The sequence below is a fragment of the Apteryx mantelli genome, chromosome 3 (assembly GCF_036417845.1).
Source record: "Apteryx mantelli isolate bAptMan1 chromosome 3, bAptMan1.hap1, whole genome shotgun sequence".
Taxonomy (NCBI): domain Eukaryota; kingdom Metazoa; phylum Chordata; class Aves; order Apterygiformes; family Apterygidae; genus Apteryx; species Apteryx mantelli.
The window spans coordinates 139087593-139111783 of NC_089980.1; the positions used below are offsets into that span (position 1 = coordinate 139087593).

The 24191-nt window shown below is 53.3% G+C and overlaps 1 protein-coding gene across 1 annotated transcript in view; it reads left to right on the forward strand.

Moving 5' to 3' along the window:
* The window catches only part of OTOF (otoferlin), a 118621-nt gene extending 97150 nt beyond the window's left edge, over positions 1–21471 (forward strand). The window contains exons 34-52 of the mRNA XM_067294892.1: positions 141–302; positions 600–762; positions 1721–1851; positions 2738–2767; positions 3573–3707; positions 4873–4939; positions 7366–7520; positions 9118–9252; positions 9988–10125; positions 11145–11272; positions 11841–12011; positions 12580–12740; positions 13559–13701; positions 14235–14323; positions 16156–16254; positions 19127–19368; positions 19917–20095; positions 20278–20378; positions 21135–21471. Of these exons, the coding sequence (XP_067150993.1) occupies positions 141–302; positions 600–762; positions 1721–1851; positions 2738–2767; positions 3573–3707; positions 4873–4939; positions 7366–7520; positions 9118–9252; positions 9988–10125; positions 11145–11272; positions 11841–12011; positions 12580–12740; positions 13559–13701; positions 14235–14323; positions 16156–16254; positions 19127–19368; positions 19917–20095; positions 20278–20378; positions 21135–21315 (2610 nt within the window). The 3' untranslated portion in view covers positions 21316–21471. The remainder of the gene's footprint in view (positions 1–140; positions 303–599; positions 763–1720; positions 1852–2737; positions 2768–3572; positions 3708–4872; positions 4940–7365; positions 7521–9117; positions 9253–9987; positions 10126–11144; positions 11273–11840; positions 12012–12579; positions 12741–13558; positions 13702–14234; positions 14324–16155; positions 16255–19126; positions 19369–19916; positions 20096–20277; positions 20379–21134) is intronic.
* The last annotated feature ends 2720 nt before the right edge of the window (positions 21472–24191 follow it).

A 24191-nucleotide genomic window follows, 5' to 3' on the forward strand; every position in this document is an offset into this window, starting at 1 on the left:
CCTGGGTGATTATGTGTGCAGCGAGGGGTCCTTGCTCCCAGGGAATGAGAAGAACCAACTCCTTTGGCTCCAGTAAAGAGGTCTGGCACCTGCTGAGGGCAGTTCTTCTCACATTCACACCTTTCCTCCTCCTGCCCTAGATCTTGTTCTGGGGACTCAGGGACCTGAAGAGAGTGAACCTGGCTCAGGTGGACCGGCCCCGCGTGGACATTGAGTGTGCTGGAAAGGGGGTCCAGTCAGCCCTCATCCAAAACTACAAGAAAAACCCCAACTTCAGCACTTTGGTCAAGTGGTTTGAAGTGGTGAGTATTCCCTCTGTCCTCTGAGCCCTTGGCCAAAATCCAGACTTTCCTGGAGCCCAAATTGTGGCTGTTGGCCCCTTGCTTCAGTTTCCCCACAATAATGAAGGAAGTGAGCTCCAGCCTAGCTGGTGATCGCCTTTCCCTGATGGTTCCCAGGCTCAACTCTACTAGAGTTACACAAGACCTCTTCCTCCAACATGATCCCTGTTTTAGTCCCTACTGGCCTTTTGAACCACCAAAATAGATGTCCTGCAGCCTACATCCAGCCCTTGATAACCAGCAAACCTTTGCTTCTAGGACCTCCCGGAGAATGAACTGCTCCACCCACCCCTCAACATTCGGGTGGTGGACTGCCGGGCTTTTGGGCGTTACACCCTGGTGGGGTCCCATGCTGTCAGCTCCCTCCGAAAGTTCATCTATCGCCCACCAGATAAGAAGGCCCAACACTGGAATATGACAGGTACCAGGCTTGGGCCCAGGGGGACAGGCTGGTGTGGTCATCAGCGGGACACTGCACACAACTGGGGGAGGTGGAAAAGAGGGATATGGGTAGTGGGCTGTAAGGACTATGGGACACTGTCTGCTTGTTGGTTAAGTGAACTGTGATTCAGGGTTCACCTCAAGGGGCTGAGAAACCATGGGGTATGAGGCTATCATTGCCTTTTGATTTTTTTTTGATCCATGGGTCTCACTGTGATAACTGCTTGCTCTTCCTGATACCTGTAAGACAAGAAAGGCTGGTTCACCTCCAACATATCTGTGTTTCTACGGTTCTACAATCCAGTCTAGCTGCTGTGTGTGGCATTAGAGTCTCCATTCAAGCTGGTCATCCAGTTGGTACATAGCACTGAAGTCTGAATTAGGAACATCTCATCCTAAAGCAGGTGCCTGCAGGTGATCAGCAGGGCCTTGCTCTAAACTCTGATGACTGTATTCAGATTTCCATTGATGATAAAACACTTTCAGGACAGACAGCCCAGGCTCCCGTGGAGGAGACAGAGTCAATACACTTAATGTAGTCTGGAGGGCTGGACTCGCTGTGTCATTGCAAGCACCTTTTATGTCTAGGGGACAGGACTTGTGCTCTATACTAGACTAAATTACTTTGATAGCCAGTGATTCTAAGGAGAACCTGGGATGGCTTGCTCGGATGGAGATGCCTCCCCTGTGGACATTTATAGCAAGGGGAGATTAAATGTCACGAGGACAGCAGCAAGACCAGCAGTGTTGCTGGCAGTGAGGTGGCCACTGTTTGAATCCCAACCAATGTGCTCATTTCCCTGCTTTGGTCCTTATCTAAACAAGGAGGTCACATATCTCTCCCGCCTGAATCCTGTAGGATTTCGCTTGAGCTCTCAGTTTCTACTCTGCACTATCCCTCCTCTCTTTTTCTCTTTCTTTCTCTGTCCTCTGTCCAGTTAAACTGCTCAATGGCTATCTGGCAACGGCCAACAGAGGCCTTCGCTCTCGCCCCACAGGGGAGATTGTTGTCAATATGGAACCTGAGGTTGCCATCAAGAAGATGGAGACGATGGTGAAGCTGGAAGCTGTGAGTATCCATGTGTCAGCGCTACTTTAGCATCTCTTTCTTCACTGCATTGCAAATAACTGAGGGATACCCCCACGAGCAGAGGCCACCTTGCCCTGTTGGACATGTAGTTGGACTGATGCCTGGAATTAAAGGCCTTGGGGTCACAGTCAGTTGTACAAATTAGTCACTTTCTGTCCTGGCTGAGCTCAGCTAGTGCTTGCTGCCCAGAAAAAGACTGTGCCTGGCTAAGAAAATTAGGTATTTTTATGTTTTCATTCAAAGACAGTTAGACAGGAATGAGCACCCATGAGCATAACCCTGCCCTTGTGCTGTTCTGTCTGAACCATCGTTCTGGGAACGGTGCAGACACAAGCAGCCCATCAGCAATGTCCCACTTGCACAGCTGCAGCAATCCTGCCCTCTCAAAGCATCGCACAGCGTATGATCTCTACAAGCAGCCAGGACTAAACAGATTTCCCTGGTACTTCTCCCTTTTTTACTATTCACCCCTTTCCTCAGGAAATCTACCACAAAAACTTGCAAACCTCCCTAGCTAGACAAAAAAAAGCTCCAAGGGAGCAGAGTGGTGTTATCCTTACTGAAGGTCCAGGTACCTTTCCAGGCCCACGCTCTCTTTGTTTGGGATCGTGACTCTTCATTAGCAGAGGTCTCCCAAGAAGAGGTGGGTTTGGTGTGTTACAGCAGATTGTACGCATAGCTTCCCAGCCAGGGCTGTTCATTCAAGGCCTTTGGTTCCTGCATCCCTAGGGAGCTGTTTGTGACTTCTCCCAGCTCACTGTGCAAATGTGTGTGTGTGCATTTGTACTCAGCTGCTTTTTGGCGGTGCAGTTGCCCCACTAACCTGCTCTTCCCTCTCGCTGTTCCCTTTTACCCCTGGCGACAGAACTCAGATGCAGTGGTGAAGGTGGATGTGGTAAGTGACGGGTCTGCTTTGCATCCCTGCTTCTACCCCTCCACACCCCATCCTGCCCTTCTGTGTGGCTTCCAATGAACCATCCTCTGCCTTGCCTGTGCTCCTGCTGCTGGGTGTGAGTGGAGCTGGGCTGGGCTGCACAGCACAGACACAGGAAGCACCTGATCCAGGCAAGGAAGGCAATGGCACCGGCCACCCTCATGCATCCTCAACACCCTCCAAATAAGCAGGCACCATGGACCCTTCATCCCAAGGCAGAGACAGCGCAATGTTGCTTAGACCATAGCTACAGCACTGGCTTGGTCCCTGCAAATTTGGAAATAGCTGTGAGTGAGCACTTCACAGCATAGCTGCACTGGGAGGAGCAGGACAGACAGACAGCACCCTGAGAGGGTGCATGATGATTACTCCCACCACAGCTATCTGGTTGTGGTACCAGCTCCAAAAGGCTTAATGGTGACACTAAGTGGACTCAGGATACCTTGCTGGGTCAGGGGGGCCTGGTACCACGTAAGATTCAGGTGCTTCAGCCTGGGAAATGCATGGGTGAAAGGGATGATGGACAAGTGAGGACGTCTCAGGTTTAGGACTCTGACACCGTCTATCTGGAGCCTTGGGCACCTTGCTTTGCTACTCTGTGCCTCAGTTTCTGCAGTTGTAAAAGGGGGCAGGTGCTAATGATGCGGCCCAGCCAGGAGGGTTCTGCCTTCCCGAGTGATTTACCCATCACCTTGGCACTTTGAGAGACATCTCGCTTCCATTTTATCCCTCTTATTCTCTGTCTTTGCTTCCCTTGTTCCTGCAGTCTGAGGAAGAGAAGGAGAAAAAGAAGAAGAAGAAGAAAGGAGGAGGAGGAGAGGAAGCAGAAGAGGAGGAGCCGGATGAGAGCATGCTGGACTGGTGGTCCAAGTATTTTGCTTCAATTGAGACAATGAAGGAGGTGGGTGCAGAGCAGTGGAGGGGTGTATGTAGAGGGGCATAGGAAGATGTTGTTCTCTGCCTGCAAGGTCTCGGCTATATCCAGCAGAACGGCACAGCAGCACAGTCCCAACATCTGTTGGGGCGGCACAGCAGTGGACTGCTCTTTAAATGCAAATACTGCCCATTCCTAGCACTAGAGCTGGGACCGCTGGCCTGGGAGAGGAGCGGAAGCGTGTGTTTTAAAGTCTCCATCCCCAATGTGAAAAATGGGGCAGTAGAAAAGCAGCGATCAGCTTCTGCTTCTGCCTGTGGCCCCCTTGATCATTGCCGAGCTGGCAGAGGGCACACGGGCTTGCACCAGCCGGGTGCCCAAGCTGTTTCCCTTGCGGGTACCAGCCCAATCGTCTTCCCAGCCCCTCATCTGTGAACTGTCCAAGTGCACAGGGATCCCATGCAAACACAGCCACGTCCTCCTGCTCCTTCCTGTCCCGTCCCCTGTGACAGACTCTCCCTCACACACAGTCCTGCTCGTGGCTGAGCCCTACCTTTGCAAGAAGTCCTGCTCACGTACCAGTGCTGAGAACTTTTACAATGAGAGAGGGGGTGATTCTTTTCTCTTTTGGGGACTGATCCTCCACTGTTACAAAGAAGAACCTTAAAACTAAAGGATCTTCCCACCACCAACATCCCTGGCCTTGGGAACTCCTCCAGCCACTCTTGGATACCCCAGAGCCATCCCCATTTCCTGGGCTCCATCCAGCTTCCTGGATAGACACAAAATTCAAACACAAGAGAGGCATAAAACTGCTTTGGATGTCTAATAGGACAGTGAGAGGAGAAAGTTGTTCCTACAGAGACCAAGGCAGTCTTGTGCCCAAAGGCTTGAGGCCGTGCTGCTTTCCTCGCTGACCTTGCCTGACTGTCAACAAGGCTTTCAACTGGCAGAGCCGAGCAGGATTTCTCTTCCTTGGGTGTACTAATTTTGTGTCTGGTTTGTATTCAGAACACAGTTATTTAGCAGCATGAAGACTGTATTGAGCAACTTCGATTTCTCCAGTTCAGCCAGATCCTGGCTCACTGCTCAAACAAGAAAGAGAGCTGTGACCCCTAAGCTAGGCATTTGCGATGAGCACAGAGACCTCAGCGCAATTGTCCACTCATTGTTCATTTCATTTCTCCCCCAGCAACTCCGGCAGCAGGAAGCGGCCGCAGCAGAAGCGGAGGAGAAGGAGGAAATGGAGATTGCAGAGGGTGAGCTGTTTGCAAGCAAGGGAGGGAACGGGGCAGGGAAGGGTAGGACCAGGATTCCTTTTGGTGCTTGGGCACCCAATTCAGAGCGTGCAATTGCTCTTCTGCTTAATCAGATACTCCTGGCGTGCTGCATATCCCCAGGCAGGATCAATTTTTGTGAATGCAAACCTAGTGTGGATTGTGTTGAGCTGATGTATTAGGATGGAAATGCCAGGTGACTCCCATTCAGAGCGTGGTATTGTGGCAGCCTCCAGATCGTCCATGCTGGAAGGAAGGCTGTGTGGAAGTAATGAGATTAATGACTAGGATCTGTATTATTGACTGAAGGCATTTTCGTGCAGTCAAAAGTTAGTAGTTGCATCACCTTGGCCATGTATTTGTATTAGCTCCAAGGCTGTGCGCTCAAAGTCTATTGGGAAAACAAAGGATTAGATACTTTAAAATCATCTGTACAGGGTTTTCCTTCCCCACCATGTGGGAGGATTTATGGAGGCCTTCTTATTTTGCCCCAGTTTTGCCAGGGAAGAGTCAACCAGACAAAATGTTCAGGATTCATCTAAACTGGTTGCTTTTATCTTCAGTGTGGAGCTCTTATTTTCTGGTGTTCTAGAATGGGCAGTAAAGAAAATTATGCACTCGTAGGGCAAGTTCTCTGACCTGTTTTGGATACTGTCTTAAGATGAGATGAACTGTGCCCTCAGTGCATTTTTCTCTCAAGGAGTATGGGGGTCTCAGTAGCTCATATGGGGCATTGCAGATGCCTCAAGCTGGGTGAGACAAATTTCATACCAAAAGTGATGTGGGCTGAGAATATCAGTGAGCTGGGAACTGCTGTCCAAGGGTGATCTTGTCCCACTTCAGGCTCTTTGGCAGTCCTGCCAGCAGGGCTGGAAAGTATTTCCCTAAGGACTTTTACCCATGGTTTTGATTGCCCAGCTCAGTCATGAAGACTGAGATGGCAGGACATCCCCATGCAGCGCCGGACATGGGTTTGAAGCATTCACTTTTACTGTAGGGATTTATTTCATGTGATGGAGCAGCTCAGCTCTGGGGGAATGGACAGGAGGAGAAGGTTAGGAGCCTTTGTGTACAGGCTCAGCAAAGGGCCACCCTACGGACTGAATGGGCAGTGGGGTCAAGAAGGGTAGCAGCAGATAGCATTGAATTCCCAGCACCCTCTGCTTCCCCTGCTCTCCATATATCATGCATTCACAGGAGAGGAGGTTGTTGTCTTGTTCATGCAGAATCCATTAGCTAAGAAAAATACAGAGCCTAGTTTCTATTTAAAGACTAGCCTTCATATCACGAGAAAGATGAGGCCAGGTGTTGCTCATCTTGGAGATGATTCTGAGCAGCTTCTGCCTTGGCTTGCTGTCACAGCAGAGCTGTTGGGGGGGGGGGTGTCTTGTGTCCCTCCTTGTTCTCTGTCAGTCATTCTGAGCAGGGTCCATTTCCCCTTTGCACTCCCCTTCCTTCCTCCTTTCCTCTTCCACATCAAGGGTTTGTCTGTTGTCATCTGTCTGTTGTCATCTGCATTGCGCGGCAGTCATGAAAGCTGGCAGGACAGAGGCAGCCAGGGCCAGGGATTGCGCATGGATGGGAGAAGTGTGCGATGTTGTCCAGTCTCCTTCGAGCGTGCCTTTCTAGGCAGCCTGTTCTGTGTCCTTAGCTGGTGTCCACTCTGAACAGAGAGATCCTAGCACCTTGTTGTTCCACCCGGTCATTGGCATCACCTTTCAAGAGCAGCAGCCTGTGCTTTGGCACTGAGCTTCAAGCATCGTCACCTCCGTGATACCTAGGCAGGGGTTTTACTCTCCAGGCTGCACACATCTTGGGGGTGTGGGTGCAGGAAATATTCTCTTCCATGGGCCCACCTAGCAGGGCCCAGCCAGGTGCCCTTGATGTTTTTCATTCCCTTCTCTTTTCTCCAACATCACTGTCTGCTGACTGACTGTCAGCTCCGAGGGCACAACGGAGACCGGAGTGAGATGGGGAAATGAGCCCTTCAGGGAAGACTGGGAAGGGTATCGTACTACCAGCGCAGCAGGAAGAGTGGAGGGAAGAAAAAAAGGTGCTATGAGTAGGATCAAATATTTTCACTGCTATTGAAGCTAGACAGAGCCTAGTGCTCTCAGTGCATGTTTCATAGTCCTCCAAATGACTTCTGCTCAGGTCAGCTCTGGAAGCTCCCTACACAGAGACCTCTGGGCTCCTGGAAATGCTGTGACCTGAGCTGAGGAAAGACAGGATAGAGTTTGAAGGGCTTCTGTAGGGCTGAGATGGGAGTTGCAGGCAGTAGCAGCTGTCAGCTTTCATGCTCCTCCTGTTCGAGTACCTGTGATCATGTCCCCCTTCCCTGTCTTCCCCTGCTCCGCCTCACCCTCATTTCCATCTCCTCCATCCCTATCGCTTCCCCCCGGACTCAGAAATCAAACTTGATGACTCTCCCATGAAAGGCTCCAAGAGTCAGATGAAGAACAAGGAGAAGTCCAAGGCACCCAAAGATGACAAGAAGAAGAAGCAGCAGTCAGGCCCTGAGCTTCCTGAGAAGAAGAACAAGCAGAAGATCGATGAACTGAAGGTATGTGTGTTGGCAGGGGGAGGAGGAGGAGGCTCTGTCTGCTTGACAGCAGGCTGGAAGTCGGATCCCAGCCATCTGGAAAACACAGCAGGATGGATCACCCCTGCATGGTGCATCTCCCCCGTCTGAGGGGTACCTAACCCTAGGTGAGATGTGCCTTGGGACTGCCAAATTCTCTCCATAAACTGAGAGAGTCAAAGGTAACTAGCTTTGCAGAAAAGGACCTGGGATCCTGGGGACAGCAAAAGTCAGCAGTGCAGCCTTGTAGCAGTGAAAGTCAACTGCATGCTGGGCTGTATTAACAAGAGTTAACCAGCAAGATGAGGGGAGGGATTCTTCGCCTCTTTGTGGCGCTTGTCAGATCCCATCTGGTTTCTCTGTCCTGACTGGTGCTTCCCAGAACAAGGAAGACACTGACATACTGCAGTGGGTCCAGTGGTGGAAGCCACCAGTGTGGTCACAGGTCTGGAGCACATGACATGCAAGAAGAGGAAGAGGCTGGGAGCTGGGTTTGTTCAGCTTGGAGAAGACAAGGTGAATGGGGGATCTAATTGCCATCTTCAGCTACCCGATGGTACATAGTAGGGAGTCATAGAGAAGGCAGAGAGCAAAGGAGAGTGCAAAAGGACAGGAGGAAATGGACACAAGATGCAGCAAAGGAAATTCCTGTTGGACACAAAGCATCATTGATTTCCCACAATGGAATTATTTATTGAGAGTGCTGCAACTCTGCAGAGATCTCAGTCCTTGGAGATACTGGAGCTCGACCCTGAGCAACCTGCTCCAACTTTGAAGTTGGCCCTGTCTTTAGGGCCAACTCCAGAGGTCCCTTCCCACCTGGCTTCCCATAAGACTCCATCCCATCCAGAAATGCCCACATTTGGTCAGGCAGATCCCATGCTCAGCCAGTGGACATCTAAAGCTGCTGAGGTGAATGCCACGCTGAGTGCGCAAACAGCTGCTGTATGTAAGGTTGAAACACAACATGTCTGATGGCAGCAGGAATCACTACCATCACTGTATGTAGTTCTTGGAGGGGTTTGTTCCACACAGCGGGTTTGTTCCACACAATGCAGCTGGAACCAGAAGTCCTTGCAGGAATTACAGAAAAAAAACAAAGGCAGGGGAGCTGTGATTTGCTCTCTGTGACTGCACTGAAGGATCAGACAATTGTGTAGCTTAATGAACAGTGTCAGAAAGGAATCAACTCAGTCTTGAGATCGGAGGAAGATGCTCTGAGTTGGTGAGAACAACCTCCCCACTGTGGAATCACAGTCTACAGCTATATCAGGAGATGAATCAGGGACAGGCATTGCCCATCGCCCACCCAAACCAGGATCCTGCCCCAGGCTTGGCACCGGGGGCCCAGGCCAGTGTGCCCGGCCCAATCCCACTGCTGAGCAGGGGCTGGGGTTAGCCTGGGGCAAGGTTATCACAAGGGCAGTTCGGATGGGCCCTGGGTAGGGGAGAGTTTCTGCTGGGCCATGGCCAACCTGGCCAAGACTCAGGACAGGGAAATACCCTGGTTCAGTTTAGTGGTCTCTTTTTTTTTCCTCTTTTTTTTTTTTTTTTTAACCTGAATTTTCTAATGTCATAGGTCTTCAACAAAGAGCTGGAAACGGACTTTGATAACTTTGAGGACTGGTTGCACACCTTCAACCTGCTCCGTGGGAAGATCGGGGACAACGATGACAATGCAACAGAAGAGGAGCGGATAGTGGGGAGGTTCAAAGTAAGCCTGGCTGATGAGTCAGGTCAGGGCAGGGACAGCTTGGGGAACCCTTGCCTGCAGGTTTCTCTCCTGAAGGTGCATTAGCTAAAGGAGGTTGGATGCAATAGATGCCAATTTGCATTGATCCAACCACATCTCCTTGCAGGAGGAAAAGCCTCCAAGGATAGCCCCAGGAATCAGATGGCTTCAGAGTGCATCGCAGAGAGAGTGATTCACTGTGGATATAAGTCATGCCCCCTCTTGCTGGAGGGAGTGATCTTGGCCAGATGAAGCCTGTTGATGCCAGTTTTACTCTTCACTTGTTTAGGAGAGGAGATGAGCTGGCAGTTCCCCACCTTAGCTAAGATCAGATGGTCAGGGAGCATGGAAATCAATTGTGTTCCACCTGGTAGTTTCCAGATTTCCCAGTCCCTCCCTTGACAACACCTTTTCTTTCCTTTGCTATTGGTTTTCTGCCAGTTTTATTCCTGGAATTCCCTATCCATGAGCACCTTGCTAGTCGGATTCCTCTGCAGGCCTCCTTCACTTTGTCCAATTTCTCTGGTCATGGTTGTATCCTCTGAAGGGGGTGCTTGTGAGGCAGAGGAAGCTTACAGCCCTTGCCTGTCTGCTACAAAACATGTCTAGAAACAAGGATAGAAACCCAGCTTTCAGGAAGGGTGGCTTGGGATGGTCTGCTCACTCTGAGCCTCTGGAGCAACAGGACTAATCAGGCTGTGCACTCCCTTGCACTAGGGCTCCATGTGTGTCTACAAAGTGCCTCTCCCTGATGATATCACCAAGGAAGCTGGATATGACCCCAACTTTGGCATGTTCCAGGGGATCCCCAGCAATGACCCCATCAATGTGCTGGTCCGAGTCTATATTGTGCGGGTGAGTATAACCGTGGGGTTTGCCAAGGTGTGATCCTATGTTCCCTTACACTACTCACACCCAGGAGCTGGTCCTGAAGCTGCAGGGACACTGACTTTTAGTTCTTGGTGCTATTGATGTCAGCAGCCACATGACAACAGATGACACCAAGGCCAAGGATGCAGCATGAGGACTGAAGCAGCTCATTGATGGGCACCTGAATGGGGTGTCTCCATAGCTTTGTGCTCTAACCACTGGGCTACTGAGCCTCTGTCAGTTCCAGACCCCTGACGTATAGGATGGGCTGAGGTGTCTGTCCTAGTGCTCAGCCTAAGACCAGTTTGGAGAACAATTTGGATCAGCCCAGACTACAAGATTTTGGTTCCTTGCATAGCCACAGCACCTCAGTGAGGCACATGCAGAGCAAACCAGGAGGAGACAGGAGCTAGCAGATCTGGCTGAAGGGCATGTCACCTCCTCGGACATGTGGCGAGTGATAATTGATGTGGTCCAGCTAATGCGTGTTTCTTTATATGGAGTACACTATGGAAAAAGTCCTTCCTGGCCCCTAAACTTGTCATTCTTGTGTCTGCAAGCATGGGAGCGAGGCACCCTAGCCAGGCACTAAGAGATATCTGTGACGGCGTGCTCCTTTCCCCTTGTCTTCTTGATATCTCAGTCAGGTTTCTGCTGTAGGTCTCTGTTTAGAGGAACCTGTTTCTTTCCACTGATGAGAGAGAAGCCAAGGAGACAGTGGTTATGTCTTTCGTAAGGGCCACGGCCACGTGGACCCGGCATGAGCCAGCCCAGACCAACACGCCCAGCATTAACCCATCCCCAGGCACGACACGGGAGAGCAAAAGGCAGGACTTATCCCTGTTTTAAACTGACCCGCCATATTTGGGGGGGGGGGTAAAAGAACTTAGCCGCATGGCTATGGCCGGATAGGGCCAGCTGGTTTCAGGGATGGAGAAGAGGAACTGTCCCTGAGTTGTTCACTAGCGTGGACTGGGCTGATGTATCTTGTCTTTTCCCTACAGGCCACAGACCTGCACCCAGCTGACATCAATGGGAAAGCTGATCCCTATATTGCCATCAAGCTAGGGAAGACAGACATCAAAGACAAGGAGAACTACATCTCCAAGCAGTTGAACCCTGTCTTCGGAAAGTGAGTTGCCCCAGCCCTGTTACCTCTCTGCACCCTGAAGAGTGAGTTAAGCTCGCCAGGCCTTGGACCTGCACCCTACCCATCCCACAGCCACAGCTTGGGGTCGAAAGACGGGACTGATCACACTGAACTTTCCTTGCATGCAGCGTAGGTGTCCTCATTTAAGTCATCTGTCCTTCTTTGTCAGCAATTGGTCTTTGGTCAACACTGTCAAGAGTGTTTAGCAGATAGCCATAGCTCAATGCTTTAGGAAGCATTAGGCCTGGACGCAACTAGCAGTATAGCCTGGCTCTCCAGCGACACACAAACTTAGTTCCAGGGCTATTGGGAATCCAGGTCAAGCAATCATCATGATCCATCTCCTGTCTAGGGCTGCTGGTTCCAAAACCGTCCATGCAGAGAATTAGTTACAACACTAAGTTGAATGTACAGCAGTGGCAGATGCAATTAAACACTATCCAGAGACCGGAGCAGACCCACCTCACCCATGTGTCTGTCTTGAGCACCATCCAAACTGTTTAATGGCTACAGCCTGTTCTCCCTCTCCACCTGCTTTCTCTTGCCATAGATCCTTTGACATCGAGGCCACCTTCCCTATGGAGTCCATGCTGACGGTGGCCGTGTATGACTGGGACTTGGTGGGGACCGATGACCTCATCGGAGAGACCAAGATTGATCTGGAGAACCGCTACTACAGCAAGCACCGAGCTACTTGTGGGGTGTCACAGACTTACTCCATGTACGAGCAAAGCTTTCGCTGTCCAGCCTCTTGCTTGGACCCGTCTTGGTCTCATTTTCCACACTAGGCCTAGATCTCCTGTAGGAATCTCCCTCTTTCATTGCCTGGTGATGAGGGAATCTGTGCTGTGCCCTCACTAACATGGGCTTTGGGACCAGCACAGTAGGGTAGCAGCAGAGCAGGTTGTAAGCAGGAGCACAGGGCAAGGAGGAAGGGGCTGAGGGGCATTTGTAGGGCTGAGCATAGAAGTGAAACCATTGCTGAAATAGCAGCTGGGCCAAGGCAGCAGAGCTGAGCATCAGTAGTCAAGCAGAGTGCACTGGGGATTGCAGGTCTGGGTCAGCACAGAGTAAAGAGACTGGGGAGGAAAGGTACTGGCAAAGTGTAGAGTTGGGGCGCAGATGGCCCTACCTTTCTCTGAAGTTTCACATTTGGAGCCTCAGATCCTTCCCCTGTGAATCCTGGGTCCTGAGGACAGTAGCATTTGCCTTCCTGGCAGATGGAAACAAAATTCCTTCTTCCTCCAAATCTTGCTACTACGTCTCTGACCTTGCCTTCTTGTTCACAGACATGGCTATAACATCTGGCGTGACCCCATGAAGCCCTCCCAAATCCTGTCCAAGCTGTGCAAAGAGGGCAAGGTGGACGGGCCACACTTTGGGCCAGGAGGAAGAGTGAAAGTCGCCAACAGGGTCTTCACTGGCCCCACGGAGATCGAGGATGAAAATGGTACCCACCCCAGGGCATGAAGGTGGGGAGGGGAGCAGGGGGCTGGGGTGTCCCCTCATCATCCAGAACTGAATCCCATTACCCCATGCAGCATTGCAATGTCTTTCCAGACACCATCTTGTGGGGGCCTGAATTGTGTCACCAGCTAGCCAGTGACTTATAGACCACTCAGGCCAGAGTGTTGCTGTCAGAATTGCTTGTGAGCATCCATGGCATGGCATCATCAAAGCTGCCTTTGAAAACTTCCTCCTGGCAGTTTCTGTCCAAGGAGTAATGCAGACAGCCCATCCTGGCCCTTCCAGGGTTTCGGAAGACACTGTCTACATAGCTGCATCCCCAAACAGTGATTGTGTCCAAATGACTCATATGTGCTCAACAAAGTTGAATGCAGACCAGGAGGGGTACAGAGGAGGACAGCAGTGTCAATGGATATGGAGCTTGTTTATCTTGGGGAAAATAGAGGCTGGCAGGGGATCTGGACCTTCTCTGTGAATGCCTAGGAGTAGAAAGTGGAGAAAGAGAGGCGTTAGGAAGTGTTGGTGCAAGGACAAAGTGGGTACAAGGAAATGGAGAGGAGCAACTACTAGGCAGTTCTGCTCCCTTGGAGTGGGTGGGAGCTGGAAGAGGTAGCCAACAGGAGCAGTGTGCATGCGGCCTTGGGGAAGGAGATGTCACCAGAGGTTTGCAAGCCCAGACCGGGTGTACTGCTGTCAGTAAGAGCTTGGGTCCTGCTTGGGATGGAGGAACAGGGTTGTTTGCTGTCCCTGGTGTCTCTTCTGCTCAGTTCTCCAAACTCAGTGCTCCCTTTACCCACACAGGACAGAAGAAGCAGACAGATGAACATCTAGCCCTGACCGTGCTGCACCATTGGGAAGACATCCCACGAGCAGGCTGCAGGCTGGTCCCTGAGCACGTGGAGACACGTCCGTTGCTGAACCCTGACAAGCCGGGCATTGAACAGGTCCCCACAGACCCAGAGCAGAGGGGAAAAGGCAGGGCCTGCTGAGCCTCCAAGCAGGGAGGAGAGATCTCAGCTGGGCAGACCAGCTGCAACCCACCTTGTCATAGGGAACAGTGGGGAGGGAGGCAGCCTACGAAAAGTGGCACTTGGACATAACAGCCCTAAACACCCTGCCTTTTGACCCCAGCTGACTAAATCTTCGATGCCTCTTCATCTGCAGCTGGCATCCATTTCATACCCCCAAGTCTCTGGGTTCCCTGCTTCCCCCATGCCTGCGCTCTTCTTCCTTGGCACCATGCCATGCCAGGAAAAACTCCTTCGAAAGGGGCTATAAAGGACCAACAGCACAGTGGAGGCCTGCGCAGCCCCACCTCTGGCAGGGTTCAGTGTGGTGCTGCAAGCCCTGCACTGCCTTGGCAGGACTGGCACAGCCTTACTGATGCAGAAGGGCAGGAGGAGCTGGGGGGGATGCTGCAGGCATCTTTGGGCAAGGGGGAAGTAGGGGACCTGACTGCACCTCTCCAACCTTGCAGGGTCGCCTGGAGATGTGGGTGGACATGTTCCCCATGGATATGCCGGCACCAGGTCCTGCCACTGATATTTCCCCCAGGAAACCAAAGAAGTAAGGAGTCTCCCAGTCAATAAACCCCAGGGAAAACCCGTGGCTGGGGATGAAGCCCTGCTTCTCCCCTATTCTACTGCTTCTCCATGGCCCACCTTGGCACAGTCATCAGCCTGGGAACCCCGACCATGCTGGCATGTCCAGAGATCCCAAGACTGGAGGCATCCAATGATGTCTTCCCCTTCCCCACCAGCTGTGAAGCTGTCCCCGCAGGGTGGTATCCCATCTGTTCATTTCCCAGCAGCTCCTGATCTCTCTGTGTCTGTCTAGACTAGGAAATTAAATTGTTAGCTAGTCCCTGGTAAGGGGGAGGGGGAAGACCAATGCGCAGAGCCCCAACCCAGCCCCAGGGGCAGGGGTTAGCCTAGGTCAGGGCATCCACAAGCCCTTTCCTGGAGGGGGGGGGGGGAGTTTCCCAGCCTGACTGGGGCTCGGGCCAAGGAAGGGTCCTGGCACCAGGCAAGTCACGGGGACAGACTTGGTAAATCAAAGTAGGACAGAGCAGGCAGCAATCAGTGAAATAAAGAGTTCTTCATCCCATTCCTGTCCTCTCCCCCTCTACGCTCTGATGCAAAGCCCATGCAGATGTCATTTAGAGAGAAGAAAGACATTTCCTTCCTCAGCCTCCATCCTATCCCAGTCTTAGCCAGCTAGACTGTGTCCTTGGGCCCCTTTTGCCCATCCCCAGGGGCTGGGATTCAAAGGCAACATTTGCATCCTCGTGGGAATCTATTGCGCTCCTGTACTCAGAAGGCTAGTGTTAGGATCTAAAGCACACTGAAACTGGAGAGAATTTCTTCTTATCTCAGAGGGCCATAGCTTGGGTCTGAAGAGCAGAGCAGGCAGCTGCAGGAAAGCTGAAGACAAGAAAAGATCTAGCCACTGAAGCAGACTGGAAAAACAGAGGTTTGTCCGTAATGCAGCCAGGGGCAGCCGTACTCAGTAATGCCCCGTAAGCTGGAGCTGAGACATTCCTACTGAGGGGCTGAAGGGAGGGCTTCAACAGCCTTGAAAACACCAAAGCACCCTCTCCTGCGGGGAGATGGAGCAGGAAGGGCCACGGCTCTGGTTGCTCTGGTTTGGCAGGGATAAATGTGAGCTCCAGTCAAGTTGCACGTTGACACGCCAACGCATGCATGTCTTCACATGTGCACTGACGAGCACATATGTGAGTGCCTGTGTCTGTAGGCAGATACTGTATTTCAGCAAGGTTCTGCCTGTTTATCATCCTAGGGATTTAACCCAGCTCCCCTCTCTTTGCCAGGAGTTTCAGCATGTAACACCAGCTGATAGTGTGGTCTGTTAGCTGTGAGGAGTATCCCTGTGTTGCTGGGAGAAGTGCTAGGTGCTGTAGAGGCATAGCACAGCCCTTGGAGATGACTTGTGAAGGCAGAGACAAATTCTCCCCTGTTTCCAGGAGGGCGGCCCTGCTGGGTAAGGTGGGGAAATGAGGAAAAGAGCTGGACTCAGACTGTTCTGCAGGGCCAACAGACCCCATTGTAACCACAATCTACCTAAGACTAAGCCTGTGCTGTCTCCTAGAGCCTTTGGGTTGGGCCATGCAGCAGTTCAGAGTAGATGAAGGTAAAAAAAATCCCTGTTGTTCCGCTGACCCTGCCTGGGCTGCATCCGAGCTCAGGCACAATTCCCCTCTGTGTTTCTGCCCGCTTGGTCCCTAGGACAAGACCCCTGCGAGTGGAGCCCTGCGGTCTACGTACCTGGCCCCGGTTTCCTGCAGCATCACCCCATTCCCTCCTGCCCACCCCACCTCCTCCTGCCCCTTCCCACCGTTCCTCCGTGCCTCACCTCCTTGTCTCCCTTCCTCCTGCCAGATATGAGCTTAGAGTGATAGTGTGGAACACAGACGAGGTCATCCTGGAGGACGATGACTACTTCACTGGCGAGAAATCCAGTGACATTTTTGTCAGGGGGTATGTACGGTGTGGCTGGCCAGTGTCACCTCTTCTGCTTCTCACCTTGGGGGGGGGGGGGCGGGTCCTGCTGCTGACTTAGGCCCCAGGGCTGGTTTTGGAAAGGGGTGTCCGTGATGCAGCCAGTAAGGGTTTCCACCTGGGGAGGGCCAGATAGCGCCAACGCTGTTGTTGAGTTTTGTGCTCTGTCTCTGCCTCTTTGTCTCTCTTGCTGGCTGCTTGACCTGCTGCATGTGTCTGTCTGCGCTGCCTGGCCCGGCTGCCCAGCTTTGAGCTGCGGGTCATTATCTGGAACACCGATGAGGTGGTTTTGGAAGACGATGCTTCCCTGGTGGGAGAGAAGATGTCTGACATCTATGTCAGGGGGTAATGGCCAAGGCCTTGCTGCTTGGTCCCTTCCGTCCCTCTGCCCTTGGACAGGACCTGAGCGCGGGCTGTTCCTCTGCTCGTCTGTCCCACAGGTCTGCGTCCCCACGTTCATAGCTCCTGGCTGGCACAGCGCCTCTGACCCCTTGGCTCTGGTCTTGGTGCCCTCAGTTGGCTCTTCAGCCCAACACACCTCCACTTCCAGCATCTGGATCCAGATTCCCGTTAGTTTCCTGGCAATCCTATCTCTGCTTCTCTCTCATCCAGCAGCCAGGGAGAACCACTTCCAAAACGTGCCTGTTCCAGAGACGAGGGAACGCACACCTTCACATACCAATTATCCACAAGACATTTCTCTCCTGAGCTGCCAGCATACAGCTAAATCCAGGGGGGTGGAGAAGATATTGTCTGTAGTTCTAGATCTGATGTTCTGTTACTGGAGCCACCCATTAAAATCCCAGTCTGCTGTCTCAGACCCCACTGACCCTTGCCATATTCAGCACGAGGCAGGTGCTGCTTATGGACCATCTCTGAATGAGCCCTGGCCCAGGACTTACCTTAACACGCTTGTGAGATCCTTTTCTCCTGTCCTCATCTACCAGCACTCTGAGACTGGCTCTCAACATGGGCTCCACCAGCTTTGGGCACCAGATCTCCCTTTCCCGTCTCTGTGGAGCTGCCTGGACTGTCCTGCTTAAGCAAGAGAGGATTTGGATTTCCCAGAGTGCAAACTAAGATCCTTTCATTCATGTTAAATTGACACAGACAGGTTAAGACAAAACTAAATTATAGTGCAGTGCTCAGCTGGCAAGAAAACAAGCTTTCTCCAAAGGCTTAAACCCTATGCCACGGCAAAGATGCATGAGGAGGAAGGTCAAATCAATGTAACGGCGTCTAAGGCTGACGGCTGACCTCACACCATGCAGTGATTTCCCACATCTCTGCTAAACCGCTCAGTGCTTCCTAAAAGCTACACTGCTGCTCTGCAGCCTTGTCTGCTGAGGCCAGGTCTCCTCCTCTTGCACCTCATGCTGCTCTTAGAGAACCGGTTCCATTTTTTAATCTCTAGTCCTGTTTGCTCAGTGCAGTGGAGGGTTGTTTAGGACTGTGCATCCAGTGCCTCCCTCCGCATTCCCAGTGCCATGCTGCAGAGAGGGCACATGCCCTTGGAGCTATGAACTTTAATGTGCTGGAAGGACCCATGCTCTCTACATCATTCATGCCATTGCTGCATACTGGCAGACCAGTGAAAGACGTGTGTGCGTGTGTACATGTGCGTGAGGGGGACAAGGTCTTGTCACTGTCTGTTTCAAGGCAGGTAAGTAGGTGGTTTGTGCATGTGTGGCTTTTCTGCAAAGATTTTCTCTTAATCTGAAATGCAACAGGCCTTCGCCGTGTGCGTGAGGTGGGGTTGCTTACCCTGTGTGTTTTGCGGGGCAGAGCGGGATGTCAGCATGCTCAGAGTCCAGGGGAACAACGCTGTACTAAGTGTCTAAGCACAGACCCATGTCCCTGCTGGCTTCAGCCCCTCGGGACCAACAGACACAGAAAAATCTGAGAGCACCCTGAAGAATGGAGGCATCCTGTCTTGTCAAAGGAGCTGGAGAGCATTCTAAACCTTTAAAATGAAGCTATGTTTCCCCCATGGCTGAGACTTGCTAGTGGAGAGCATTAGCCATGTCCCTTTTGCTCAAAGAATTCTGCTCGCTGGAGATTGGAGACACAAACATATGCGATGACAAGGTCAGTGTGTTCATCCTGTCTCCGAGGGCCACAGGGCTGGGATCCCACTGTCTCCAGTGGGGGAGTGCCTAGCTGAGCTGGGCACCTCAGGTCCCTTAGATGGAGATCTGGTCAGCAGAGACAACACTACCCTAAAACACGAGCTGCATCAGGCCCTGAATCCCTCTGATGGGCTTGGAGAGATGTGCACTGATACAGGGAGCCTGTGGTGACCAGCGCAGGCAGAGCTGCCTCTGCATGGACACCTGATGTGAGGAGTAGTCAGACTACCCCGTGCCAGAGTGAGATGGTCTCTACAGCCTCACCTGGGCCAGTCTGCTCCACCAGCGCAGGATGAAGACATCCTTCCAGCAAGCTCTGCTCCAGACTTCCCAGCAATGCTCTCTGTTCCGTTCCATCTATTTAACATCCCCCTGCCCAGAGAAAGACCCCTGATAACCAGCTTGCATTTCTCTCCCTCCACCACCCTGTTCCCTTCATTCCCTCGTTGCCTCTTGGAGAGGCTGCCATGGTGATCCTGCTTGAGCAGGGGGGGTTGGACTAGATGATCTCCAGGGGTCCCTTCCAACCTCAGCGATTCTGTGATTCTGTGATTCTGTGATTTGAGCAACCCCAGCCCATTGCTCATGACTCTTGAGTCCTTCCAGTCTGTCTACGCCTTGCTGGCGTGGAGACATGCCAGCTGCATGCACAGCATGGCCCTGTGCCCTCTCGTCCCTCCTGCTAATGTGTGCCACCCCTCTCACCCCTCTGGGCCCGGCAGGTGGCTGAAGGGCCAGCAGGAGGACAAGCAAGACACAGACGTGCATTATCACTCGCTCACCGGCGAAGGCAACTTCAACTGGCGCTACATCTTCCCCTTCGACTACCTGATGGCAGAGGAGAAGATCGTCATCTCCAAGAAGGAGTCCATGTTCTCCTGGGACGAGACCGAGTACAAGATCCCGGCTCGCCTCACCCTGCAGGTCTGGGATGCCGACCACTTCTCAGCCGATGATTTCCTCGGTAAGTGGGGAGGGCCAGCTGAGCTAGGGTGACAGGGAAGCTGGGGGTTGGGGGGGGTGGTCACATGGCTGGTGGAGCAGGGTGAGACATGTGGGGTGAGACAAGGTTTATGCAGGAGCAGAGCATGGAAGGACAGCCCTGGCCCTTAAGCCAGCTATGTCCTACAAACCCCTTTGGATGCTGCATGTAAGAACAGGCAGGATGAGAGCCCTTGTCCTCATGCTGCTGTTCAAAGGCTGATCCTGTAGCAAAGACATCATCGGCTTGATACCTTGGTTCCCAACCTGGGAGCTTTGTGCCCAAGTTAGCTCTGGAGCGCAGGGTGGCTGGAAGCCGTGAGCAGATGATGGAGAGGGGGAGAGGATGTGGGGACATGACCAAAAAAGCAGGATGTGGTGCTCAGAGGATATATGGCCACAGGTGTGAGGGAGGATCCCAGAACACCCAGCTCAGAAATGCTCTCCGAGGCAGGAAATGTTGGCCCATCCCACCTCAAGCCAAAGACTCACAGCTCAGGATGCCACCATCTGTGCTTCCTCTTCTCCCAGGGGCAATCGAGTTGGACCTGAACCACTTTCCCCGGGGAGCCAAGACTGCGAAGCAGTGCAGCCTGGAGATGGTGACAAATGAGGCAGAGCTGCCCATGGTCTCCATCTTCAAGCAGAAGCGAGTGAAGGGCTGGTGGCCGTTCGTGGCCAGGGATGAAAACGATGAGCTGGAGATCACGGTAAGGATGGGGAGAGCCCTGGGGACTGCACCCTCCATGTACGTGAAGACCCCTTTGCAGAGCCCCTTCACACCTACCTCTGCTACATCAGGCGCCCTCTGCTCACCGTGTCTCTGGTTGGCACCTGGCTCAGGTGGGGAGCACTGCCTGTTTCTCAGCAGGCCTCTCTCTGCACCCCACAGGGGAAAGTCGAGGCTGAACTACACCTCCTGACAGCAGAGGAGGCAGAGAAATCCCCCGCTGGGCTGGCTCGCAACGAGCCCGACCCGTTGGAGAAACCCAAGTAAGTAGGAGACCCCTCTCCCCAGCAGATGCCTGGGCTTGGGGGAGATGCTGCATGGGGTGGCTGCTGGGGAGGTAGCCAGGCGTGGAGAGGTGAGAAGGTGTCACATCTCTGGGGGTGTAGGAATGAGGGCTGTGGAGAGGGTGCTGGGCATAAAAGGGGCAGAGGCATCTCTCCTGGTTCGCCCCACTGCCCTCTCTTCACTTCCCCGCCTGCCTTTCCTTATTCTCTTCCTCCTCTCCCTCCCTTCCTAGCTCCACCCTCCTTTCCCAGCCTCCCACCTCCTCTTCCTCCCCTCTGGTACTAGTTGTCAGGACATCAGCTTCATCTGACCCCCCCCTCAAGTCCCTGCATTACTCCTTCTGGCACAAATTCTGTCGGCTGCTCTTGGAAACCTTCCTGAGCCTCAAGGTCAGGCTCTTCCACTCCATGAAGGGTTATCCGGGGAGGTTGCGGGCTCTCTCACAGTGCCCCTCTCCATCGCCAGCTGGGCTTGTAAAAGGAAAGGCAGGGCTGTACCAGGGTGAGAGCAGGCTGCAGTGAGCCGGGGGGGGATCATGCACTTGGGCAGCCCCAGGAGAACCGCATCTGGGTGGGGAAGGTTGCTGTGCTTCCAACCCAGAGAGAGCCCGCTGCACCCCAGCGTGGCTGGATAGGACAAGATGCTCACGTGGCTGCTGCTCTGGTTGCAATGCCTGTTGTGCCTGCCCTTTCCGTGGCCATGGCATTCGTGACAGGTGTTTCCTTTCCAAACAGCCGCCCGGACACATCCTTTATCTGGTTCCTCAACCCACTCAAGTCCATCAAATACCTCATCTGCACCCGCTACAAGTGGCTCATCATCAAAATCGTGCTGGCCTTGCTGCTCCTCATCATGGTGGCCCTCTTCCTCTACAGCATGCCAGGCTACATGGTCAAGAAGCTCCTGGGAGCGTGAAGCAAATGGGCCTCCCCACACCCCCAGCCCAGCGCCACCACCTGCCCCAGCCCCATGCCCTTCTCCTCCCCTCTGCCTTGCAGCAGCCTTGGGGGACAGCTTCTTGCTGCTGCTGCTGTGTCTCCTCTTTTGCGTTTCTGCTTTGTGGATCCCTTTATCGGCTTTTTACTCTCAGAGAAATGGTGTTGGAGAAGGGCTCCGATCCCAAGGCTGTACTGTGCCCCTCACCTGAGTTGGCGGAGATGCCTGCCTGCCTCCTATGGGGCACCCATGCTGGGGGTCTCAGATGCCTTGGCCCAATGGGGGCAGAGACCAGTGACCCCCCCGGGCAGCTCGGCCCCTCTGCCCCAGCGGAAAGCGGAGCAAGCGCTAGAGTTGCATTGCTGGAGCTGTGGGAAAGCTGCCTAATTGCTTGTTCACGGGACACTTGAAAACGGTGATGAAACAGTGACCTGGGGCAGAGCAGCCAGGGCTGGCTGGGAGCACGCAGGCCCCTCCGGCTTGGGGACGAGGCACAGAGCAGCCCCAATGCCTGTCCTCCATGCCAGCCCCGCCACTGCCCCCCTCCTAGCCCTGAAGGTCACTGCCCCTGATTGCAGGGGCTGATCCCCACCAGCCACCGGCAGCAGTCAGGACTGGGCGTCCCCAGGAAGGGAGGTTTCCAGCAGCTCAAACATCTTTCTAAGGCCACTGAGCCAGCAGTGGTGGTGGGACTTCCCTGGAGGCTCACATGGAGCCAGGGTCTCTGGTGCAGTGTGAGCTCAACGTGGTCCACTGGTTTACTGGTTTATTTTGTACTGATCACTATTTATTGGGTCTGGGGCATTTCTTGCTGTGTATATTGGGGAGGGAGGGAGGGAGGGAAGGGCTCTTTCCTCAGCCCACTGAAATGTTAAGCTGTTGAAGACCCACCTTTCTCAGCTTCAAGTGTGCAAGACCCTTACTCACTACCTGGGGAACTCTTGGGGTTGTTTTTAGGATGATGCTGTTTTGATCTGTCAATAAAAGTTGGTTTAAGCTCTTCCAGAAGAGCTGCTGTCTGCCACTGCCTTCCATTACTCAGCCGCACATGCCCTGGGGGTTCATCTCTAGCCCCAGTGCAGATTGGATCCCCAGGGCAGAGACCCACTGCCCACTAGGCTGTGAACATGGATCTCAAATGCCACCACAGAATCCAGAAGAGTTGAGGTGGCCAGGGACCTCTGCAGACCTTCTAGTCCGAACCCTCTGCTCAAAGCTGGGCCACCTGGAGCAGCTTGCTCATGGCCATGTCCAGTCAGGTTTTTAATGTCGCCAAGGATGGAGACTCCACTCTCTCTGGGGAACCCATGCCAGCGTTCAAGCACCCTCACAGTGAAGAGGGATTTGCTTCTGTTTAAGTGCAATTTCCTGTATTTCAGTTTGTGCCAACTGCCACTTGTCCTGTCACCCAGCACCGCTGAGAGGAGTCTTGCTCCCTCTTCTTTACTCCCCTCATTGCACACTGATAAGATCGTCCTGAGCCTTCTCTGCAAGAAGAAGGGCACAGTGCGCTCACTCCATGGGCCTTCCCAGGAGTCTGGAGGCAGAGACAGGGCTGACGGGTGCAGGTTCATGCTCCTTTTGAGGGCAGCTGGTGCCCACTGCCGTCGAGGCCAGCGGACACCCTGTGCAAGACATGTCAGGGGAAGGGAGGGAAGGGAGGGTCTGGGGGTCTGGTGTTGTGCGAGGTCGGTGCTGGAGGGCTGCAGAGGAGGAGGTGCAGCCGGTGGTGGTGATGGTGGGCAGAAGGCATGGGCATGAGCAGCTGGCGCTGGGACTCAACCGTTGTGTGCCTCTGTGATTTGGCAAGCCTGCGTGATGGGTGGCCCTGCAAGGGTCTGAGCCGTGACGCAGCAGGGAGGGCTGGGACAGCGCCGGGTGAGCAGGGTTGATGCCCCTGTGCTGCAGCAATGTGCGGAGAGACCCCCGAGATGGGAAAGGGAGCCCGGCCAGGCCTGACGCCCGACTCCAGAGCTCTCTTGGGGCACTGACACTTCCCAGAGAGCCACAGTCTGCTGGCTCCTTCACAGCAAAACCCTCTAGTCATTGCTGCAAGGAGCGGTGCCTTTTTCCTGGTGCCCCTGGGACTGAATGCTCAAAGCAGCCTGGGCTTGGAGGGGGAAGCTGCAGACCCAGTTGTTACTAGGGGCCTCAGACAAGGAGTCTCCAAAGGGGGTGGGAAAGGGGCAACTGTTACCAGGAGCTTCAGACAAGAGTGCACCCAAGAATGCAAGTCTCACAACTGTAACTGATGCATCCTAGAGGAGTACAGATAAACCAGCAGAAACCAGTTGAAACCAAGGTTAGGAACAAGACAGCTTTCTCAAGCCAAGAAATGAGCCAAGCGAAGCCGAGCTCCTTCTCCGCAGAGCTGCTTGCCAGCAGGTCAGCCCTCAGCCTGTACCAGTGCGTGGGGTTATTCCTCTCTAAGTGCAGCATCCTACACTTTCTTTCACTGAACTTCATGAGGTTCCTCTCTGCCCATTTCTGCAGCTGCTCGAGCTCCCTCTAAAGGGCAGCACAGCCCTCTGGCGTGTCAGCCACTCCTCCCAGTTTTGGATCATCAGCAAACTTCCTGTCCCTTCATCCAGGTCTTTGATGAAGAAGTTGAACAAGACTGGACCCAGGACTGACCCTGGGGGACACCGCTAGCTACAGGCCACCAACTAGACTCTGCACCACTGATCACAACTCTCGGAGCTCTGCCATTCAGCCACTTCTCAAGCCACCTCACTGGCCACTCACCCAGCCCACACTTCCTGAGTTTGTCTACGAGGATGTTATGGGAGATAGTGTCAAAAGCCTTGCTGAAGTCAAGGTAGACAACATCCACTGCTCTCCCCTCATCTGCCCAG